This window comes from Siniperca chuatsi, linkage group LG2 (genome assembly GCF_020085105.1).
Source record: "Siniperca chuatsi isolate FFG_IHB_CAS linkage group LG2, ASM2008510v1, whole genome shotgun sequence".
Classification (NCBI taxonomy): domain Eukaryota; kingdom Metazoa; phylum Chordata; class Actinopteri; order Centrarchiformes; family Sinipercidae; genus Siniperca; species Siniperca chuatsi.
In genome coordinates, this window is record NC_058043.1 from 9,468,590 (window position 1) to 9,493,675 (window position 25,086).

The window sequence follows — 25,086 nt, forward strand, 5'->3', positions numbered from 1 at the left end:
ACATAATTACAGGAAATCAGTCTGACAAGATTTACAAATGCATTGGACAGCATTCTGACATTAAACCTGAACACAAACAAATGCTGATTTTAGTGAAAAAATCCACAAGACTGTTTTGATGGGCTTGATGTTAATTTCTTTTTTTTTTTTTTTTTCGGTTTTATGCAGTGTGTGGTTTGTAATAAAAGTGTGCTCAATGGAGTGAGAGAATCAGGTGCATTGTTAATCAAAGGTCTACTGTCTTGTAGGCTGCATTTCATATGTATTTAATATGAAGATCCTTTATAATGTGTCATGGAAAAACAAAAACAACACAAGTTTTCTTGCCTTCTTTATTTTCATAAACAATCATTTACAGCACACTTACACATAGCAAACCTAATCGAGTCCTAAACTTGTGAACACTGATATATTGAGATTTCAGGCTTGTAAACAAACAAACTTCCTCTTCATTTGTGTCACTACATCTGGTTTATGGGAACAAATGATTCTTTAAGAAGTATTTAACCTGCTCTTTGACCCACCCTTCACTCCCCCCCCCCCGCTTCACCGCCCACTCCAATGTCTTTGGAGTCACCACAAATACAAAAAAGCCTAAATAGCTTTTGGCAGTCACTGGGTCTAGTCAGTAGAGGAGCATCAAGCACAGACTTGCACACTGCTGGAAGGATCTATTACATTGAAAAAATTAGGAGACAGCACAGTGTGACCAGACTGCTGCCTGAAAGAGAACAGAGCTGAGAGCACTGAGGACTGTGAGCAGGTAGGTGGCCCTCAGAATGAAGGCTGGATGAGAAAATGTTCTGAGCAGAGAGGGAAAATGGATTACAGTCAACCTATTTCTTATTAGTCAGCCCCTGTGAACATAATCAGGATAAGTACAATGTGTGCCGTCACTGTTTGCATCAGAAAGATGTCGGCAGGTGCACAAATAGGTGCAGTAAAAAAACCTAAACTGTTCATGCCTGTGTGTAATGCAGACATGCTTCTATTTTCCTCTACCAAGAGTTGAACCTGTTGTGCTTAAAGAGCAATAAAGTGATTGATTTTTATGTGCTATCTAATTTCAGTCGCTCAAATTACAGAGTATGCAACCATACTAATAATTTAAATATACATTAAGCATTGTACAGGATTTTGTTACACAGAGGACACACAAATTTGGTGTTGGTACATGAAATCACTTTAGTAAGGCATGCAGGCTTCTCAGTTTGAATTTCACAGTTTTCAATCTGGGAAGGTGGATCATAGCAGTGAGGTCAGAGCTGTGAGGTTGTTTGGTGTTGACTAACTTTAGATGGAGGTATCAAATCGATATGTAGCCTGAGCTGCATGGAGGGTGTGGGTTGTATTTTGGCAGAAAAATAGGATTTCTTTTTACATTAAAGAAATACACAGGACTCTTCGCACGGTAGTCGTTTTTTCTATACTTGTGTCTCACATTGTGCAGATGCAAAATGGGTTTTTGTGAGAAGCAGTTATCTTCAGTGCAGTTATGCTTAATAGATCTGAAAGGACACGAGCAATTTAAAAGATAAGACTAAAAAGTGAAGGAGAATAAAACACAGATTGATCAAAGCATACTGCCACACATAACATGCTACGGCTTAAGCATTTCTTACATGTTTTGAACAACATGCATCAACTTGTCAGCCCTCTTACAGCAATGGAACAAATGAGCAAATCCATTGGGAAGTTCAAATAACACCATTAGTGCTCATTTGACACCAAAAAGCCTTGTCATCAGGCCCAGTTTTGTGTGAGTTACACAACTGAAGCCACTTTCTGTCTTGTACACTCAGCTGCAGTCAGTGACGTGCGGAGAAATGCAGTGGGGGACATTTGAGAAGCTACCAGATGCCATTTCAAGAGTACGTGGTCAGTGGTGCAGTCATCTGCGGTGGCTGGCTGAATCACTGAGATATGTCACGTACTACTGACACATTAGTCATAATTCGTTTGTCAGCTGTGCAGCATCTCAACATCTCAATTGTGTTTTTATTTTTTTTATTTTTTACAAACTTCAAATAACTCCACTGCCATCTTCTGAAGACTGTTACTGTATTTCATGTCATTAATAAGAGAAGAGGTCAACTTTAGGTAATGTCAAGGGATGTGGTGTTGTACACATGCAAAGATGAAATTACAGTCAGACATCACAGGGTTTTGACCATGCATGGACAGCTAAGGAATCAAACACAAAATCACTTATCATTTTGTTAATATGATGAATCAAGAGGAATCAGTTATGAGACAAACTGTCAAAATACTACAGGAGCAAATCATTGCCACAAGGAGCTTTTTAATTAAGATACCAACATCATATTAGGAAAACAGACTCAAGTGTCATTTTTATATCAATTATATTTTCTATTTTATGATTGTGTGTGCAGAACATAACAAGTGAGATATATATAAGCATGGCATCAACAGTAAAGGCATGGGAAGGCGAGTACCAGTACAAACTTTGAGGGTTGACTGAGGGTGAAAAGCTGGACATAATTTCGTTCTGCTACAGTGGTCCAACATTTTAGATAGTTCGTCTCTAATTTTAAGCTTGGTGACTTGTTATGTGGCCTGCAGTGACAGCCAGTCTGCCTACATACTGGTTATACGTAATGATGTTATGAAGCATGGCTCGTATTTTTTTTAAAGCAACATTAGTGTTTACTGTAATGCAGCCTGCAGCACAAACCTTTAAAATCTCAGGGACAGTGACTAGGAAAGATGCTAAGGATCTATTGACAGTTATTTTATCAACAACGTCCCCTCCCCCACAAGTCTGAATTCATTAAATCAGATGAGAGCCTCAGCCAAACGTTAAACTATAAATGTGATGAGCTAAAATGGCAAAACTATTCAGTGGGAGGGAAGAGGAGTGGGTTTCCTTTAATGCAAAGGGCCTCCTGCCAATATGTCTCCTGTTGCAGGCTGTTTTGCTTTTACCATATGTGTTATGCAGTTCATTTTCAAGATCCACCAAGAGCCAAGATCGGCACTGGAGCGCAGAGCCTTCCTGAACATATGCTGGTGCATGTGTACAACTAAAAATAAAGCACTTACTTTATTTTCAGTAGGACATGAGGACAGACTGTAAATATTTAAAATTTGAGGTGAAATTTTTGCCAAATTATAATTCAAGTCAAAATGAGAAGTCCTCATTTCAACAAAGCCACAGTCATGTTTCAAATAGACATTTCAGCTTTTAGGCAATTTTCTCTTTGTTTAAAGCCCCTGAAAATCTATTTTCTCAAACAGCTTCTTATTATGAGCATCTGGGTCTTACATGATCACAGATTAGCAGATTACCTGAGGTTTTGAGTGTTATTCTGTTAATAAATAATAACTAGGGATGTTTTTTCCCCACAGTTGAACCTTCATTGTTACTAATGTATTCATGAATATTTAATGTGAGAGAAATAGAAAGTTTTCAGGGGCTTTAAAGATTTAGAGGAGTTGGAGCAGGTTGAGTGCACATGCTGTTGGAACACTGGTAAACCAGGCAGCATACTACAGTAGGTGTGTATCTATTACAGTAGTAGATGGACATGATAATGACATTTAAAGAATGATGCAATAAATAGTTAGTTAAGACTTTTTCATGCAAAGTACACAAGAGCAAGCATTTTGGTAATAGCTGTTTTTTGCATTATTAAAGTTTGTACAGCTATGGCAGGACTTAATAGCAATCGAAATATCCATAATGATAAACAAATTCCTAAACATAGGTATTTTAAAAAGGTAGCGGGGGAAAGAATCAGTAATATTATCATATTAGCTCATCCAAGTAAACCCAAAGGTGCAATGTTATGTCACATGCGTGTCACACTGAGCACTAAAAGCAAAATTCAAACAGGACTCACCTCTTCATGTCAACAATATTTTCTGAAAATCTATGTCCAGCTGTAAAGTAATGATGACCATAATATAAGTAGTAACCACACCTACTTTAAGTCCCTGACCAATGAAAAGGTTAAGACCTCTTAACTTGAGTCATTAGGTCAAATTTTACAAGAACAAAAAATAGTATTGGCATAAAGTGGTGATGTGACCTTTCATAACAGAGAGGAGATATGACTCATGCAACGGTTAAACAAGTGTCATATGAGTCAGTTGTGGTCCTCATAAGTGTCACATTACACCTCATGTTTATATATAAAACTCTTTTAGTATCTATAATGAAGATTTTAACCAAATAATGGTGGTGGTGAACAAATTCCCTCTCAGACTCAGTGCTAAAATTTTGTTTCTTTTGAAAAACAATGTTAGGTAATAATCATTAGGTAATAAAGTTGCTATATACTGTATATATTTTTTAATCAAGTGAAGGGAGATGCCGCATCTTTCAGCTGTTTTTTGATCTCTAAAGCCTGTGAAGAGGTCATTTAAAACATGGTATTTCATCTTATAACTTAAAACTTTTCCCCCCAAATTGTACCATAAATGACTAAAGCAATATTATTCAAGGCTGGGAGGCTATAGCAGTGGTAGTGTGTACAGGATTTAAACATTAAGCCCAACTCTTCACCTTGTTTATTTAAGGCTTCGACAAGTTCTTTGCTTAATTAACACATGCCTCCAAAGGATTCCTGAGATAGGTATTCATCCTATGTCAAGGCCAATAGTTACTGTAAACGACATTGATTGCTGCCTCTTACTGACTGGTTAGAGTAACTGCAGTGTGCTGTAGAAAAAGTTATCTGAGCAGTTTAGAGCAGCTGATTTTCCTCCAAAAGTTTTAAATAAATCTATGACAACCTTTGAGTGGCATCTGCTTACATTTTCAAAAAGAGAATGAGCAACTAAAAGCAAAACCAATCCCAAAGTTAAAAAGACTGACACCTTAAGCTCTGAGGAGAATATCAGTCAATGTCACTGATTTGCTTCTGAGCTGAGCATGTATGCTAAATATTTCCTCTTGTATCGTCTGTCTTTTTTGCTACAGAGCCTTCTGAATCAGCAGAGCTCCAGAGGAAGCCAAGATGTGGAAGAGGTCAAAGGTGACCGATCAAACTGCCGCTGGGCAGGCGGGTAAGTGCTGGGGATGGACGCCCTCTCTGGTTAGGTCAGTCAAGGGTTGGTATTGCAGCTGTCTCCACCTGTATTTCCTCTTATCCAAGAAAAAATGATGAACAGGATCTATTTGACTTACACAGCTATTGCATTCAAGAAAAAAAACAACAACCTGCAAGACAAGAAAAAACCTGGGAATGTTAACCACGTCAAAGATTACATATGGTCGGTGTTGTGAAGTACCCAAAACATCTGAATAATGCTGTATCATGTTGAGGGCTGACCATTTCAGCTAAGAGAAAATGAAGATAAGCACCACAACTTATTTGAAGCAATTCAAATAATATTCATGGTGTTTCAAATCCCTGCACTGTGCAGTGTACCATCCATGATGTCAAGAAAACTCATCAGCAAAGACCATGTTTTTGTCAACAAGGGCACAGATGCTACTTTTCAATGGAAGTTTTTTGTTATCTGAAAAAACATGCTGCAACAAGTTTGAATGTGGCGCTGGCCATATCATTCATCAACTTCTCCTCCCCAAGGATGTGATTATGAAGATATCGGTCAAATAAATAACCACAGGCGTCACAGATGCCAGAAGATGAGATGCAAATAAGCTGAATTACTGAACGAGAGCATGCTGTGAAAAAAAATTTCTTCATGACAAAAAACATGTCAGACAAAGAATCTTCACTAAGGGTTACTGTGACTCTCAGCTGATGGCTACAAGGATGATCAAGACCATCATCCTGGAGGATCAATGCAACTATCGTTAGCCGCTGCCACAACTGAAGAGAAAACTGAAAATGAAATGGTGTCGTTGTTTGATAGAAGACAAAATGAAGGCTTATTTTAAATACATTTCCAACAAATTGCTTTTCCACATAGTATTTTCAAATTATTTCTCTCAAGCACTGCGCAGGAATCATCCTGAGATGTCTGCCTGAGCGAGATTGAAGTTAAGTCTAATCAGCAGTTGCACAGCACAACTGTTTACATGCTGCTGTAACAACATATGTTGCTAACATACTGTATTATATTTTGTCTATGACTAACCATTTTTTGTTGTGTGATGTGTGTCTGAATATTTCGTTCTGCCTAAGTTGTGTCTGTGTTTGTGCTTCCCATTCCTGGGTTACACTGTATATTGTGGTGTTTTATGTTTATTGTCTCCATAATCCTGTCGAAGTTCCAACCTGCCATGGTGCTTTTGTCAGGATTAATATTTACCTGTCCTGTTTCCTCTCCTGATTTCTCGTTGCTTGTTAAGTCGACGGTTCTGAAGGAGTTCACCCAGACGACAAAGGTATGCGAGAAAAAAAGAAATCAAATTTCACAAATGATTCGCCTACTGTAAGTGCATGACTCCATGTTTGGTGAGTTGCATGTATGATGTGCTCTTCATCACTCCTTGAAAGGTGTCATCCGAAATGGATGATTCAACTTTCAGTGTCACAACAGATGCATTTCATTGTGACGTTTTAAACAACCTCCATATGAATACTAGCTCAAGGCTGTTGCTAGAGGGCACTGCGGTTGATTTCCATGTGTCTATGTTATGTTGTAATTTAAAGGAAAAAAGCCACTTTCTAAACTTATGTTCACATGCTGATTAGTCCTGTACAGTATGTTGGCACAGTTAAGTCTCAATAAGAGAAGTTGCTCTACAGGGACTTCCAAAAAGGAGTAGTGTGATCTCTACTAAATTTTAGGTAATCCAACTGGCCACCACAGTGTCCCCTTAAAATTGCACAAATCTTCAAGCTTAAACATAATTAACTTGTAAATTTGGGTTAATATGTATAAACTGCAAACAGCATGAATTTAGTAGCAATAAAATAATTAGATATAAGTCATATTTGAGGCTGTAGTTTTATACAATGAACACCAATGCAAACTGAGTCACCCCTTTAAGTTACCCTTTCTGTATTCCCTTGAGATTATTGGCCTTTTCATGCCTGACCAACATGCCCTCCTTGGCTTCACTGTGACGACCAGGACTGTCACAGATACAAAATTGCAATTTCTATGATCCTAGCAGTTCAAAGCAGGTCTAAGAGAACCATGTGCTGTCAAGTTAACACAGAACATTGAAGTCTTGAGGTAATCAGCTGGAATGACACTCATGACCTCTGGAAGCCCTTAAGCCTCACCTAGCTCTCAATATCTTTTGATTTCTTGTATTCCTATGACAAAGGGAAATACACACAATGCTCTGAGGTATCAAATCATAGATGGCACTTGTTTTTCTTTGTTAACATGGCCGTGAAGTAAAATAAGGAAATTAGAAGTGCGAGCCAACCAGTAATTAGTTCATGTCTACCAAAAGAAGACATTGCAGTAAATCTCGAGAGTGATATACTGAGACTAATGTAGTCCAGGACAATTAAGACCAGTGACAGAATCTAATTACATTGGGACATAAACAAATGAAAAAAGTTCAGTATTAGTTACTGTATGATTGGACAGCAGAGCGGCAAAGAAGGGCAAAGTTACTGCAAAGTAACTACAGTTGCACTGATGAGAATATACACACATCATCACACAATAACAGTGGGACCACGGTGGTGAGTCAGCAGGTTTTGAAAAGCTTTCTGAACGTACTCCTTATCATTCATTCATTCGTTCATTTATTCATTTGGCAAGGCAAGCCAGGTGTATTTATGAAGCACCTTTCATACACAAATGCATTTTAAAGTGCTTTATAAGCCATAAAAGATATGAAATAAGAAAAACTAATTTAAAAAGCTAAAAGAAATTAAAAAGATGAAAGCACAGAGCAATAAATAGAGGAAAGTGCAGCACTCAAGTGCAGGATGTAAGAAAAGTGTAATATCTTCTGTAAGTTTGTTCCAGCTCTGTGTAGCTTTGTGGGCAACATTGTGCGATGCAAGGATACAAAATTTGATTCATTCAAGTACTAGTCAGTTAAATTAATTAATTACATTTTGTGCATACTAAAATATACTGTACAGTGAAAAAAAAAGAATGAATGAATGAATAACAGGAGAAAGGATTGGGGAACAGTTTAAGAAACTTTCTGTACTCGTTTAAAAAAAATCATTTTGGAAAATAACTTTAAAAGAACATTAAAAAACAGTCTTCCACAACAATTTTGTTTGGTAGAGAACTTTTAAACAGAACAAGCAGACCTTGCAACAGTATTAGAGACACCATAAGAGCAGTTGCTATTTTCAGCCACAAGCAGATGAGGACTGAATGAAAAACCTTCAACTTTTTAGTGATCGCAGCCCATATACATGCTTATCCATCTGACAGCTGTCAAGATCTCTTGAAAAATAAGGATTGCCGAATGCCGATCTAATGACTCATATATACAAAGACATATATTTTACACAGCATTTATCAAACACCTAAATCAACTTAAATCTGCTCTGGAAGGATTCTTATGAATCTTTCTGTACCAAATGTATGCCAATTATACTCCATCAAATACTTTTTGCTGACTGACCCATGAAATCAATGCCTGGCTTAAACATGCAACTTTAATTGCTGTTTATATTAATAGGCTGATCAATATTTCCATGCAAACATATTGCTTTTAATGATGCCCCCGTCATCCTTGCAATTCCACAGCGTGAACTTGTAATGTTATCAGCACACTGCCACATACAGTTCTGCAGCTCTGTAGAACCTGCCACAAGCAATTTACCAATGCGCTTCAGACTGCAAAATGCTGGGGCACCCTGCTAATTTCTCCTTACTTAAACTATATACATATATATTCTATAGTTTATATTCTGCCAATTACAGGTCTTTCATGCCAAGTGAAAATAATTAAAGACCAGGGATCCCTGGACCAGCTGAACCCCTGTGATCAGCATTCAGTGATGCCACCCTCGAGATTACTGTGGGTTAGTTGATGTTGGTACTCTATCAATCACAGTATCAGTGCCTAATTCTAAAGACTTTTAAAAGAGTTTTAAAATAGCCCATCAAACTAAGATGGACTCATATCATTTGTACCCTGTGGACCTCTAGAAACTGCAGAGGGCAGAGCTTTTTTCCTCCACACGGAAAACTTCTGGCTAATTTTATCTGTTTTGAGTGCTCACAATTTAGACTGAACTGTGCTAGAAATAGGAATATAAGGGGTTTAATTAATTACATATGACAACCTTCATGACAGTACATACCTAAAATAGACTTCTTAAATATAGTTATTAAAAGAAATTTCGCCTAATTTCCATTAAATAGTGGACATGAATGTGAAGTTCAATTGAAAAATGAATTGAAAAAATGAATGAATGTCTTAATATCTCAACTTCACCAAAAAACTATATTTTTGTTATAATCTATTCAACAGTCAACTCCAGAGACATTTGTATGTAACAATTGCCGTGGCCATGAACTGCTGCTTTAGTCTCATGAAATCGTCAAGTCCAACAACTGCACGACCTATATTAAACAAAAATGTAGCACTAAGCTTCAATAAACTTGAAACCATCCATTTACAACATATATGGTGTGCACAGAATGTACGAAACTTGAGAAATGTACTTTTAATGTAGAGTAGACCATATACTTGTGCTATGTGAACACACAAAATGAACCAATAATCTGACTGACATAAGAATTAGTGGATAAACATTTTATCTTAGGGTCATTTTTTTCTTTATGACTAGAAATGAGAGCTGAAAAACAACTTTGTGACTGAGTTACATGTAATCTTGTAATATTATTTGCCTTTAGAAACAAAGTTCAGTTTTCTGATAATTCATTTAATACTTTATCTTAGAATAAATAGCTCTATGTATGACAAGCTGCATACACGTTAGCCAGTTTAGCCAGAGATAAACATTGTATCAACTGTCTTCATGTAAACCACAATGGATTTAAAGTTAAATAAGAAGTGTCCCATATTCTAATTAACATTAACCACTCACGTTTTCAACAGGACATAAACACTGATGTTTATGGCAAGAATACTGAATTTATTACAACACAGACTATTAGCTTACTACGCCTGCTACTTACATAAATAAAGTCACTTGGGGGTGCATGTTTATATCAGGCTTAAACACTCACTACTAATATCAAGAGGTCTATGTCTTCTTTTACAAAGTTGCTTAAAAGATTTATTTTACACATTGTCTTGATGCATAAATTAGACATTTAGACCTTCCCTCTAGAAAGGTTTCTGACTTTTGACCCTACTGCGGGCCTTACAGTATGTACTGCTTATTAGGAGCACTCTTAATCCAGTGGGAGTCCTCCATGTTAACTCTTTTGTGAGGGTGTAGTGTCAGAGCAATGCCAACACACAAGAGATATAGAGAAGATGGGGATGTAAATTAACTCACTAGCATTATGTTCTTGCAAAAAGAACAATAGAGTTTTTGCAAAGTATGAGAACAAGTACAACAAACCTTTGGCAGGGTCAGATTTAAGGTGGCAGAGGGAGTCATGCTAATTTGGTTAAAAAATTTTGCACTTGCTTGTGTTATCCCTATTTACATGTCACTCCGTTTACACGGAAAACACTAGATCATCTTGAAATATTTTAATATTATTTAAATAGGATAGGATAGGAGAATAAAAATTATCACACCAACAACTGGATTGAGTTCACCTTTAGGTAGTTATTTTGTCTTCAGATAAACACTTGACATGTATGTTTGAACATGACTGAGTGAAGTTTACACCGACAAATGTTTACTGGGTAATTTGTCTGGATTTTAGATTTGTATTCATTAGTCACTCTTGAACTAAATCTGAATACAGCCTAGTAAGCCTTTCTTAAAAAAAAAAGTTCACTTCATTTTCATGCTTGGATGAATATATTGTATATACTGTAACTTTAACTTGTTCCCTCTATACACTAAGCTTGTCTAATTGTTAATATTTTTTTTATTTGATTAGGCATTAGGAAGAAGTCGAAAGTGCCTGGTGTCATGATAACGCAGTTTATGGAGGAACTTCCAGAGGGAATGTCAACTCCAGATTTCACCCGCAAACCCATTGCTCTGACTATTCAAGAGGGTAAGTCTTCATTTCTCTGAGTGATAGACCCAAGTCCATCTTAAATAAACAAAATTATTCTTTTTTATTTTCCCATCACAATAATTGAACAAATGTGTGCCAGACCGTAAAAGAATACCTTGACCTACATCACAAATGGCAATAAGCAACATGTAGACTTCAGGAGGGTTGAGCAGCCATCCCTACCACATACTGTATAGAGAATACACTATTCCTATTATTTAGGAAGAATTAACAGAATCCTCAGACTTTGACATATGACAGAGGCAAAGAGGAATGTGGTGTATGGGGAAGCCTTAGAGGCTCATTTCACCTTCCCAACTTTTGAAATGTTACATAGTTTATTATTATGGTGAAAATCTTCCTAAACACATATCAGTTCATGATGAGATGACACTCCTTGACTAGAGCTGCATCATGTGCAATTACATGTAAAACAAAGTAACAAAAAGGGGAGCACATACCTACAAATTACGAAACAAGTTAAACAGCAATGTGCCAAACTGAACATTCCACATATAAATGTTTGTTAAATTGTTTGCATGTGGGCAAAGCTTGAAAATGTGCCATGTATCTGTACTATAATCACCATATATATAATTTGACACTAATAAGGACATTTTAATTTTATCCCTATTCCAGGTAAAGTTGCAGTCTTTAAAGCCAAAGTAGTGGGCACCCCAACACCTACTATAACATGGAGCAGAGCAAATGGAGAAATACATTTTCACCCTGACGTGTGCCTGCAAAAGTATGATGAGGCATCTCACGAACATACCATTGAGGTAAGCTTTACATGTAGCGTTTAAAGATGATAATGATAATTTGCAACAAACCCTAAAGACATGGTCACATTACGTTTCCATTCCGTTCCGATCAGAGTGATCACAGACTGTAAACAATGTGTGAGAGCGATGCTAAAGTTTGTCTGATAGTGTGGCAATGTACGAAGTGTAGTGAAAATATAAGCTAGAATAATGACTTCTCAATTTCCAAACAGTGTCTCTATTGGATGAGCACATCCGTTCGGTCAAAGTTGAACAAAGGTGAACTCTGACCTGCAAATCCTGGAGATCACAGCGAAACAGGAAACGCACGCTTGAATTTGTCCATCATTCAAGCTTCAATAGAAGTGAATGGGAGACGGAGTGATTATTCTTATACTGGAAATGTCCATGCCTTAAGACTCAAACTGCTTTCAATGAAAATAAAAATGCCATTAACTCTTTGTTTGCATTTCATTAGTTTCCTAAGGTCGCTCCAGAGGATGCTGACACCTACAAGTGTTTTGCAACAAATGAATATGGAAGGGCTGTTTGCACTGTTGTCTTGAATGTTATCCAGGGTAGGATACTTATTATTCTTTGAATCTCTCATTGCATTATATATCCTCTTGATAAGTTAGCATATTTGTATTGAATTGTGACTGGTATTGAAAATTAAAGTGTTACTTTACAGTCGGATTCTCTAAGAGCAAGGAACTTCAAAAGAAACAAGGAGGAGAAGGTGAGATTTCAAGTACCTTTTGAAACTAAAAGTTTTATCTGAAGAGATGTATAATTTAATTTAATTTTTTTTAGCAAGGCAGTTTGTTTTTGTTGGCTGTCAGGTCAAGGCTCACAGTTTTAAAGCCAAAGTTATCACTAAAAGAGAGCTAAAAACACTGTCCTTGCCCCTGTCAGACACAAATAGCACTCAATAGCAGACAAACTGACAGTGCAATTTACAAAAGACACTTTTAGGGAATTGGGCAACCAGCTGTGTACAAAGATGAATAGAGGTTGATGGTTTTCATCTAAGCTATCAATACTTGGAATGATGTAGCAACTCACTTTTTCTGTGCTACAACCTAGCACATATATTTTCATATCAACATGACATTTTATTCATTAATTGGAATTATTGGGAAAAATCTGCCCGTCATGGTGCATCTGTCACATCTGCGCAGTGCCACTGTGTGCTGACACTTGACACATTAATGGCTCTCTTAGAAATTGACTGAAAAATGCAACTGCAATCATGTTAGGCTGTATAAAGCCAACACAAAGTGCTCAGGTTCACCAACCTGGATGGTTTGTGATCATTCGCCTTCATTTTTATTATAGTTTCCTTTTGCCCAAAAATATCAAAGGGACTTTAGAGATTAGAGAGATCAGGTCAACTATCCCAGGTTTCTCTGGCCTGAGCATTGTTAAGGAGACAGCTTAACATAATGCTTGATCAGTCAGATAATGTGTAAGGAGCAGAATTTAATTTGGGCTAACAGGAATACAGTGTGGGGTGCCAATTAGACAGCATTGGACACTTTCCTCTATCAGCCATTAAGCTGAAAACACAGTTTTACTTTATTAAAAAGAAAACAATACTTATGGAGCTTTAATCAAAATATTGTATGTACACTATCAATAAAGTTAAATGGAACTTTCTCTCTCTTTTTTTTTTACTATTGTAAAAGACAAAGCATGACATATACACAGTGATGGACTGATGTTTTTCCTTATGTTTCCCCAGATGCAGTAGACTTCAGAAAAAAACTTAAAAAACGGTGAGTGAAATATTGAAACTTAGTTGTTTGTCTGTTAAAATAAACTGTTTAGTATTTTTTTATGACGGTGCTTTTTTATGACAGTATGATTGTTTCAGTGAAAACATGTTGGTATGTGGGGGTAATGAAATTTCTCACTCTACAGTAGTGCTGATGGAACACGTGAAGAAAAGCCAATGGAGCCAGAGGAGAAGGTCTGGGAAATTCTCCTTAGTGCAGAAAAGAAAGACTATGAGCGCATCTGTGCTGAATATGGTATCACAGACTTCCGTGGCATGCTGAAGAAACTCAATGAAATGAAGAGAGAGAGAGAGGAAGAGATTGCGGAGGTATGTGGCCTTTTGATTCTTCATTAATTCTATCATAAGCATGTCCAACAAAACTGATTTAATATCACTTCATGTCACTTCTTGTTGTTTTAGTAGCCTATTTGTTAGTTTTTGGTGTCCATCTTATATTGTATAAGCAGACTCATTAAATATTTTTTTGAATTTTTTGTTATTTTTATCTCTATTTCTGCTGTAGTTTGTTTCACAAATCAGTACACTGAAACATATTGAGGTCAATGATGACGACTGTGCAACAATTGAGTTGGACATGGACCTCAAGGATCCTAGCAGCAAGATTTTCCTGTACAAGGTGAGGCATTAACTACTTACTCCAATCTTGCTGCATTTTATTATCTGTTATCAAAATAACATGTAACATGTCCCTAAATCCTGCAGAATGGCGTCATGGTTCCTTTCAGCAAAGAAGAAGGCGACAACTTGAGGCATAGTTTGAAACAAGTTGGCAAGAAATATGTATTTACAATTAAAAAACTAGGTTCAGAAGATGCTGGACTCTACTCAGTGGATGTTGAGGGTGTCAATGTTTTCTCCACAGAATTTAAAGGTATGCCCTCAATCAAGTGATTAAGATTAGATTAGGTTTAAGTAAATTCAGTTGCTTTCTAAGGATTACTGATATATTGTTGCTCACCTTAAATAATTTTTTTCTTTTGAAACTGAGGTTAGTTATAACTGTAATTAAATGCACACGATGAGTCAGGCCAGCCACCGGTGACCCTGTACAGAATAAGTAGTTTAGAAAATGGATGGAATAGATTGATGAAATTAAAAAGTCTCTCTCTGCTTCTTTTTTTTGTGACTTTCTGTAATCCTGCAGTACCTGAAGTTGACTTTGCTGTCAAAATTCAGGAGGTTAAGGCAGAAGAAAGAGAGGACGCCCTCTTTCAATGTGTCCTTACTGCACCTATGAATGAGGTCAAATGGTATGGAAAAAGCGCACTGCTGTCAAACAGTGAGAAACATGAAATCATTGTATCTGAAGATAAGCTTATCCACAAGTTGATTGTGCGGGACTGTATGCCTTTGGATGCTGGTATCTATGCTGTGGTGGCAGGAATCAAATCCTGCAATGCCTGGCTTGTAGTTGAAGGTGAGAAAATTAAGCTATTCTATTTCTACTTTTTCATGTTCAGGGATTCTCAACACACAGTACGAATTCCAGTAGCATGCATAAATATGGAACATCTTGCAGCTAAAATGTATAAATACATTTGAAATATTATCTTTTATAGCTGACAGAGATCCTGCCAACAAGGGCAAGAAGGCAGCTCGCAAAACTACTATGGCTGGAGGCGGTAATGACGGAGATCTGATGAAAATAGCTAAGGAACAGCAGGAAAGATATCAGAAAGAAATGGAAGAAAAAATGGAAATTGCCAAGAAGGCTCAAGCAGAGAAAGAAGCTGCAGAAGCAGCTGCCCGAGCAGAGGCTGAAGCAGGTAAAAAGGCAGCGGCTGAAGCCAAAGCTGCGGCTAAGGCTGAAGCTAAGGCTGCTGCAAGGTCAAAGAAGGCAGCAGCTAGCAAGGAAGGAGCTGCAAGAAAAACTAAGAAAAAAGAAGCTGGTGCCGCTGGTGGTGCGGGCTCTGCTGTGGATGGTGCTGGAGGTGCTGCCGGTGGTGCCATTGGTGCAGGGGGTGCCAGTGGTGCAGGGGGTGCCAGTGGTGCAGGGGGTGACGGAACTGATGGTGGCAAAGGTGCAGGTGCTGGTAAAGGCATCGGAGCAGGTGCTGGTGGTGGTGCAGGTGAAAAAGAAGATGGAAGTGGAGCTGGAGCTAAAGGTGGAGCTGGGGGTGGAGCTGGAGGTGAAGAAGGTGAAGGTTTGGGAGAAGATTTTGAGGAATATGATTCATTTGAAGATTCTGATGAAGAAATTGAGGGAGAGGGAGAAGGAGATGGAAAAGGAGGAGAGGGTGGAGAAGGAGGTGGAGAAGGAGGCGGAGAAGGAGGCAGAGAAGGAGGTGGAGAAGGAGGTGGTGAAGGAGGGAAACGCAGGAAACGTGTGAGAGATGGGTCACTTGTTCCAGATACAGTAATAGGTAAGAAATTAATTCATACTGCAATGTATGTTGAGAGACTTAATGACAAGAAAATGTGTCCGTTATTCTGCCAGTATTCTTAAATGCTTATCAGAATGCAACACAATATAAAACATCTTGTTTTTCTGTTTTGATAGTGTCTTCTTAATTTCTTTTGTCTACATTTTACAATTCTTTTGATGTTTATTATGTTACTGTTTGTCTTTTACATGAACCTTCAGATTCATTATAAAATTAGATTAACCTTTAATCAATATCTTTTAAAATATCTTTAAATCAATAGAAGAACAACACTTTTATAAAGAATTTTGAAACAAAAATGTTCAAAACATTTTCATCATTAGGTCAACATTCGTATAATGATAGTTAATTATTACATTTAGATATGCGTGGCATTCTTTATAAAGTTGCTATTTATTATCACTAATAGGAAATAATAATGATGAGGAAACCACAAATCAACAAGGTGAAAAATCTGGGACAAAAGGAAAACGTCCCATAAAGAAAAATGTGGAGGTTGAAGAAGCTGTTGTTGGTAAGATATGTCAAAGGTTGCATGCTGTAGGCAATTTACTGACTATTAAAGTCATTTTGGAATGAAAATGACTTTGACATCACAACTGTAGGAAATTCTAAACACTTCCTAATTGAGATGCAGATGTATAAATGTATTTAACACTGGCCAAATTAAACCACTGACACTGACACTTTAGAAAGCTCTACACTGTTCAGCTTTGTCAATCATACAATTAGCTAAAAGCTTCATGAGCCCTGGGTGAATTTCTAATGGTATTTCAGAAAGGTCTTGTCAAGCCTCAGTGAAAGAACTTGCTTTATCCAGGATGTGTACGAATCGATTGTAGCATGGGTTTAGAGTCCTCGATCTAATCCTTTACTTAAATAAATATAGACATGTTCTATATTTGTGTTTTGTGCGTAATATATGTGCTTTAATGTTTGTAGACATGTTTGTCTTTCTGTTGTTATAAATACCTTGGTTAATTCATGTACAAGTTTGTTATGTTAGAGGGTAGAAAAATGGAAAAGGTGACTTAACAGATGTAATCAAGTTGAGAACATAAAAGCTGCCTGTTCATGACAGATTTTGAGGTTTGGTATTTTTGAGTAACAGAAATACTAAACAACTGTTTCACAATTAATCAAATCATGGACTCCCATCTATATTGTTGAATACTACTAAAACTAGCAGCACTAAAGTAGCAGCACTTTTGTCACTGGTAATACTCCTTGAGGTAAAATACTTACAATATGTATCCATGTAGCAAGTGATACTTAACTGCAAAACGAAAAGCAATGCACAAGGCCCTAGACCAATCAAGTCACTACACTATAACACCATTATGGAGCCCATCTTACTCTAATAGTGAGTCGGATATCACCTTTTCCACCACCCTCTTCTCCTGCATTAAAGTTAATGTTTGTTATTTCTGTTGTTGTTGCTGCTGATCTTGTTTTCATGCTCCATGTTGACATTTTAATTGTTATTGTTACTGTTTTCATTAATGTTATTTGTAAGGCATATCCAACAGCAAATGAGACACTGGATTGATGGTAATTACGATGATATCCTCTAAAATTGAAAAGCAAAAAACACAGAACTGAGTGGTGCCAGTGGTGATAACGGCACCGGGCCAACAGCAGAGAGTGATGAATCTGCTGAAAATGGTGAGGGTGTGGACAGCGGTGAGCCAGCAGCAGCTGGCAAGCGTTCAGGCCGTGCACGGCAAGGCCCATTGATCGTGGAGAGAGTTAGTGGTAAGATTACTGGCACTGCATTAACTGCTGCATGGGAAGCACTGTCACTGAACAAAGCCATTTGATGAGCAGATGACTTTTCCAGTGATTTGAGGGTTAACATAAAAAGTGTGTGACCACTGAGCAGAATGCTACATTTGATCTCTAATTGGTTAAATGGCCTTTTAGAATGATCAGAGAGTTCAGCAAGAGTGGATTTAACCTTGAGAGTGCCTTCAAGAAATGCTAATCAGATTTGATGCACTAATGGTTTTTGTCGATGGTACACAATATAATTATTTCTTCAGTTGCGGTAACAGTGAAATTAATCAAAACATACTTTTGTCTTATGTTTTGCAGACAATAGAACAGCATTGGTTAAACAATTCTATTTCTATGACCCATAGGTTGGATATCAGCAGGCAATTTATTGTTTAACATTTATGTGTCGACCTCCGTCTCTCATGTATTGTGTTTGCAGACTGTGTGAGTGTGTGTGTGTGTGTTTAAGTAATGTTTAAATGCACCTGTGCTCTGTGTTAACAATCATGCTTGCCTTTTTAAATGTAAATTCAGGATGAGTCGGTGCATTGAGGTTAATTATTTATATGAACAAAAACACAACTGATCTTGTTCTTGATAAAAAACAACTTCAACACTTGTGTGTAGACACACACTCTTACTGTACATAATTTGAAGATGGAAGATAATCCAAACTGACCTTGGAGGATGACCTTGCTCTAAATCAACTTCTGCACATTGAAGACTGAATTCAGATCAAACAGACAAAATGCTAATTCCACTCTTCCACTGACCAAAGAACTGTCAGTCTTGAGTGGGACATTTTATATTTTAAGAGCGTGTATGTCTTTCAAGAGTAACTAAGTGAACGGAGGCAAATGAAAGCCTCAGTGATGACATTCTTATGAGCTGTGCTGAGATTTTAACTGCAAACTTTCAAGTTGAAGAAGGCCACTCCCAAACAAGACAATCAAGAAGACATCTTCATCAAGTTTCAAATAAATACAAAATGCGTGCTTTTTAGATCCCTTACAAATGAAGATTATATAGCCTCTTAAAATATGATATTTTCTGACATTAAATCTGCATTTCAACATGTATTGCATTAAATGTCATATCAAATACATGATACCAACAGAAATGCAGAAAGAACATTTGTGATGTTTGTTTAAAAAGTGAGGTAAGTATGTACACATCCATACATGGATGTATGAATTCATTGTAATTGTAGAACCACAATTACAAAAACTTGCAGATGCAGATGTCACCTGTTGGCTGTGTGCACTGACTTAACTTACTGGTTGATAAATCCTCAGACCCAGTAGTTCACTTTCATGCTGGGCTTTCTGACTGCAAAGCCATTATTGGAGAAGCAGCAGTGCTGGAGTGTAAACTGAGCAGTGAAGACTGTAAAGGAATCTGGTACAAAGATGGAGATGAGGTAAGTCCAGGGTCTAACTGGTCATTATGTAGCATACAGGCTTTGATGTTATTGCAGTAACATAGCCAAAAAGGAATTAGTGATTATCATGTATTCATTAGAACTTTAGACTTAATTTATTATTTGTTGTGTTACAGTAAGATGTTTGTTTTTCCAGATTAAATCATCTGAGGGTATAACCATTTCACAAGAAGGAAGTTTCCACAAGCTGAAAATTCACAAAGTCACAGAGGAATTTGCTGGAAAATATAAATTTGAAGCAGAGGGAAGGAAGACAGAGGCCTTGATTGTTGTTGAAGGTAAAAACATTTTCCTTACAGAAATGACTTGCATAAAGGGGTTGCATCATTCATTGGAGAGTGCCTGCAGGTCACGGTCATGATGAAAATTGATTTTTAAAAGTAAAGTTGATCTAAAGTACATAACTAGATAGCATGACACTGCTTAAAATATCTGTCTGTATTGTGTTACCAATCATTGTAGATCCACCCAGATTTGATACTGAGGAACTGGAAGTATTTAAAACTCCTGTAACCGTAAAAAAAGGACACAAAGCTACCTTCAAATTACCTTATATTGGACGGGAACCTATAAAAATTCAGTGGTACCTTGAGGGTGAAGAGCTTTCGGATGAAGCAAATACCAAGATCGAGCACTCAGATGGTTGCAGCCGTCTGCTTCTAACCAAGCTGCAGCGCAAGGACAGTGGTGAAGTCAAGATAAAACTCAAAAATGAGTTTGGCACTGTTGAGGCCTTGAGCCAGCTTATTGTACTGGGTATGTATACAAACATTTCATACACAGTATTTTGTATTTACTTATACAGTAAGTAGCCTACAAATTAACTGTCTAACTTAATTACTTTGTCACACATTAGGTAACCTGTTCAGCACAGAATAATATTCTATATGCTACTTTTGATACGTTTTTGACAGATAAACCCACCCCTCCAATGGGACCTCTGGAGATTTGTGAAGCCTCCTCCTCCTCAATTGAATTCAAGTGGAAGCCCCCAAAAGACAGCGGTGGCTGCAAGATAGGCAACTATATCCTTGAACGACAACAAGTTGGCCGTAACACCTGGAAGAAGGTGGGGCCAATTGGTCCAGAGGCCAAATACAGAGACACTGATGTAGACCACGGCAGGAGGTACTGCTATCGCATCAGAGTGGAGACTGAAATGGGCATCAGTGAGCTGATGGAAACAGAGGACATTCAAGCCGGTACAAAAGGTATACTCAGACCAATATTATGAAACTGTGTTATCTTAGAAATACCACTTTTTAGTAAAGGCCGGTTGCACCAGCATTTAAAACAGCAAAATAAATTACTGTGGAATCGCTGCAATTGGTTCACTCATGGGAGTGAAGAAAATACGCACAGATCTCTCGCATTGAGTTTAAATTTGTTGAACAATTTGCACTGTTGACTTGATAGTGTTGACCTTTGAAAAGAATGGAGAAACAGAGAATCCAAAATGGCGAAGGCCATTGTAGCTTTTCAGTTGTGTTGCACCATCCAGTTTTATTTAACTTCCTCTGCCTGCGAATACACTGCTCCATAATAGATTGTCAGACAGTTATGAGACATGAGTCAATGGTACAAATATGTCTCTTGAATAAACTGTGTGAACTTATTGTCCTGCAAGCTTTTTTCCCCCTCTTCAATAACTGTTCATTGAATAAAATGATGATGATGCAATCCTGAGAACAAGATCCATGGGGGAAGTTAACGCCACAGTACAGAGAAGATAAAAAGAAGCTCGGAGAGCTATTGTGACTTCATAGCTCTAGCATGTTCCCAGTTTGCTAGCATGTTAGCCGTTAGCTCACCAGCTACAGTATTTCAACTAGCCCTGTGAGTAGTCCCAAGATTACCAAGCCTCTACCGTCATCTAATTAATGAAATCGGGCAGATTAATTTCGCTGTGCCGCTTTCTGGTGTGACTGGGCCTTGATTCTTCAGAACATTCTTCATGATTACTTCTCCCACAGTACACAAAATAATCTACCTTTCAGACTAAGAACTGATTAATAGATTCCAATCTTTTGTGTATACAGCATACCCTGGACCTCCATCAGCACCAAAGGTTGTCAGTGCCTTCAAGGACTGCATCAACCTCTCTTGGTCTCCTCCAGCCAACACTGGAGGAACCAGTATTCTGGGATACAACCTTGAGAAACGCAAGAAGGGCAGCAACCTGTGGGGCCCAGTCAACCCACCTGATGAGATGATCAAAGGTCACTCTATTATTCATACATTATTTTTGTTTGATCACATTTTGACAGCATGTTACAACACAAATGTGAAGGTCTAATAAATGCTGTAATTCTTATATTGCATATTGTTCTTTCTTCTTACAGCTAAGGGATTTGGAGTTAAAGATGTGGTTGAGGGTATAGAGTATGAATTCCGTGTGTCAGCAATCAATAACTCTGGAGCGGGGGAATTCAGTACACCATCTGAGTTTGTGTTTGCCAGGGACCCTAAAAGTAGGTGGACATTTAGAAATGTTATCATGGCAATTATTTTATCAATACTTCATACAACCTACAAATTGCAGTACTAAATATGAATCATGTGTTACAGAGCCTCCTGGTAAAGTCATAGACTTGAAAGTGACAGATTCCACCTACACAAATCTGTCCCTGTCTTGGACCAAACCCAAGGACATTAAGGGGGTTGAGGATGAAGCCAAAGGATATTTTGTGGAGATCAGACCTGCAGAAAACACAGAATGGGATCGTTGCAATTCAAATGCAATAATCATGACTTCCTATACAGTGAAAGGCTTGAAGTCAATGGCCATGTACTGGGTGAGAGTCATTGCTACTAATGATGGAGGAGAGGGAGAGCCACAGGACCTGGATAATTACATCCTCGCTATGCCCCCTCCTGGTAAGAAAATTAACTTCAAAGTTACTTACGTCAAACAGTTTTATTTAATATTGTGATTACAGCTACTCAACTGTAACAATATTTAATAGTTAAAGACCCAGTAAAGGCAAAGAAAAGCAGGGCTTATTGTGAAAATCTGACCTGACTTAATTTAAAGAGATTAATAGATACTCCACGAATCAAACCCAGAGTTACCTCTGGATCTTCAAAGTCTGGTTTAACAATCTAGATAAATGCAATGATGAACTGGGTTTCTGGACACAATTGATCTTAATCAGCAGTAATGTCTGGTTTGCCCTCTATCCTTTAAAAAAAGCATTTTCACCCTGCTGTTAACCTAGTGAGACCACGATTCACGGATGCCAAAATGACGAGTTTCATGGTGGTGAGAGCAGGAAATTCTGCACGATTCACCATTAACTTTGAGGTAATTTAGAAAGTAATTATGATGACTTATATCGATGACAATTCATATATAGTGATCTCATTTCGTCTTCTAACAAAATTATATTTTCATATTCTTTGTAGGCTTCTCCTTGGCCTGAGGTCATCTGGCTGAAAGATGGAGTGCCAGTGTCTAAAAAGGTGACCATCAGCAATGCAGAGGGCACATCCCAGCTTCTGATTCCTTCCGCTGAGCGCTCTGACACTGGAATCTATACTATCATTGTCAAGAACATTGTCGCCCAAGAAACATTCAGCATTGAAATTAGAGTCACAGGTGAGTTTGATAAAATATTGTACCGTCATCCTTTATAAATTATTTCCTCCTATTCCATATGCTGTAAAAAAAAAAAAAAAACAACAAAAAAACCTTTTGTGTTTGAACTCCAGATGAACCTAAGCCACCAGGTCCTGTGGAGATTGATGAAAACGTGCCTGGCACAGTGACCATTTCATGGACCCCATCTCCAGATGAGAAACGTGACGACAGGCTGCACTACATGGTGACTAAGCGTGATTCATGTAAAAGAACATGGCACACCGTTGCAGATCGCATCTTCAACAATAGATTCACAGCCTGCAACATAATGCCAGGCCGAGAATACCAGTTCAGAGTCTATGCAAAGAATGACATGGGCTTCTCCAAACCCTCTGAATCACCAAAGTGGCTGATTTCCACCAAAAAAGGTATGTAAATGTTTAGGGACTTCAAGACACAGTCTTAAGAAAATATAGTTCCTACATTTTAACCACATATTGCCGCTACAAAGCATTAAGGCTACAAGCAAAGCTGAATTGTCTTTCTTTCATTATGCATCTTTCATAACAATGTTCAAAGATTACACCAGCCAATATACTGTTTTTAATTGCAAAAGACTGATGGGCCATACATGTACTGTGCCAATGTATAGAAATAGTTTCTGTATGCTTTTATGACTTTATTTTTGTGCAATGCAAAGTTTATATGGAAGTCCACAAAAACAACTTTTTAAATTTTTTTATGGCTATCCATAGAATTTTGATACTCCAAACCATTTGGCTGTCACATTTTCTCAGACACAGGAAGTGAAAATTATTTCTATGTTGCTCTGCTGTATCATCATGAAAAACTCTAGTATATAAATAGAATGCCAGAATGTACTGTACCTGTAAATTTCCAATCACATTGTACCTGTAGCACCACCAGGCCAATGTTGAAACATATTCTCCAATTAGATGATTATAATTCTAATTTGATGTAATGCTTATCTGCTTTCTTTCAGCAAAGTTCACTGTGAACATGCCAGAATCAAAGGTCTGTAATCTAGAGTGTCCTCCCAGGTTCATTGTCCCATTGAAAATGCATGCTGCTCCTCAAGGGTATGAATGCTACATGAGCTGTGCTATAAAAGGGGATCCAACACCTCATGTGACATGGCTCCGCAACAATATCAGTTTAAATACCAACACTAACTACTACATCTCCAACACCTGTGGAGTCTGTTCTCTGCTCATATTGAGGGTTGGACCTAAAGACACCGGCGAGTACAAGGTTGTTGCAGAAAACTCTAAGGGGAGGGCCGAGTGCTCCACTAAACTGACTGTCAGAGGTAAATCTTTACCAGAGTGTACCTGTATTTTAAAAATGCTATCACCATGTTCTGTACTGATATGCATGTTATAAAGTGATGATCTTTGAAATCTGAAACTAATAATTGCCTGTCTTTTTTTTTTACAGAATAAATGAACACACTGAAGATGGTAGAATTGCTCTAAAACCCTAACAGAAACCAAGTTTTTGGCAATTCACATACTGCATCTTTAGAGTTTAGCAAACCCTGTCAAATGTAGAATGTAATATTATTTAATATTGCCGGTGATACCTTCCTTTTAGGTTGTAGTTGTACATCAACTATTTGATGAATAAATGCCAACAAAGGTTGGCATTTATTCAAAGTTAAACTCACAATAAGGTCTTAGGCATACAAATGTGGCTGAAATAAAAGCCACAAACATGTTTTGTTTTGATTTCAATTGTGCAATCTCAATAAAATGGAAGCTTGAAATACTAATGTGCAATCTTGCATATTTTAACTGTAATAATATGCATATTAAACAGCAAAAATATTTACAGTACAGGACACTATAGCAGTGATTTATTGATTTTAAAAGTGCTATTTTAAGGTGTGAGTCTAACGCTTATGGGACTTGCTTGTCTGCTTGTGTCTTTCAATGAATTTTTTAGATGCAGGTTTCTGGTTGGATGCAATTGTTATTTTTCCGTAATTGTGGATTTACAATCTCCCCTCAATTAAAACTGAGATGACAAAACAGGCATGAAAATTGTATATGATTCCTGCTGTTGTACTGTGTTATACATGTGAAAATATGTGTGGGTTTGGTGTAAATAAATATTTCATACTGCTATTGTGATGTGGAAATTTTAATATGACCTGCATATCACTTTGAAAAACCTGTTAACACTTAACAGAAAATGCATTTATGTTTATAAAGATTCACAAAAAATACTTCACCATGTATATACACGTATGGTGATAGACTTGGACATACAGTGCATTGTGGCTGTGGGTAAAGCCT

General features: G+C 37.5%; 1 protein-coding gene across 7 annotated transcripts; it reads left to right on the forward strand.

The window, feature by feature from the left end:
- Positions 1-591: 591 nt before the first annotated feature.
- Positions 592-24,915, forward strand: LOC122866254 (immunoglobulin-like and fibronectin type III domain-containing protein 1). 7 transcript variants are annotated; one of them, XM_044175648.1, is made up of 27 exons: positions 596-763; positions 4,946-5,031; positions 6,287-6,322; positions 10,900-11,019; positions 11,662-11,804; positions 12,265-12,364; positions 12,478-12,525; positions 13,531-13,564; positions 13,710-13,893; positions 14,090-14,203; positions 14,290-14,458; positions 14,732-15,004; positions 15,147-15,950; positions 16,381-16,485; positions 17,556-17,726; positions 19,043-19,167; positions 19,325-19,466; positions 19,651-19,944; positions 20,103-20,399; positions 21,228-21,407; positions 21,531-21,659; positions 21,757-22,065; positions 22,407-22,492; positions 22,594-22,786; positions 22,900-23,196; positions 23,772-24,098; positions 24,227-24,915. In XM_044175648.1, exons 2-27 carry the CDS (start codon positions 4,983-4,985, stop codon positions 24,229-24,231), a joined length of 4,734 nt encoding a protein of 1,577 aa, XP_044031583.1. In that variant the 5' UTR covers positions 596-763; positions 4,946-4,982; the 3' UTR covers positions 24,232-24,915. The 7 variants fall into 7 exon arrangements, with proteins under 7 accessions (XP_044031634.1, XP_044031625.1, XP_044031583.1 ...); XM_044175690.1 differs by lacking the exon at positions 24,227-24,915 and having other exon boundaries at positions 594-763; positions 22,900-23,195; positions 23,770-23,961; XM_044175672.1 differs by lacking the exon at positions 17,556-17,726.
- Positions 24,916-25,086: the final 171 nt, after the last annotated feature.

Excerpts from the sequence above, each read along its gene's own strand:
- LOC122866254 (XM_044175648.1), top strand. The coding sequence starts at position 4,983 with ATGTGGAAGAGGTCAAAGGTGACCGATCAAACTGCCGCTGGGCAGGCG. Across the intron at positions 12,526-13,530 it reads AAAGAAACAAGGAGGAGAAG|ATGCAGTAGACTTCAGAAAA; the intron begins GTGAGATTTCAA and ends ATGTTTCCCCAG. Across the intron at positions 14,204-14,289 it reads GCAAGATTTTCCTGTACAAG|AATGGCGTCATGGTTCCTTT; the intron begins GTGAGGCATTAA and ends TAAATCCTGCAG.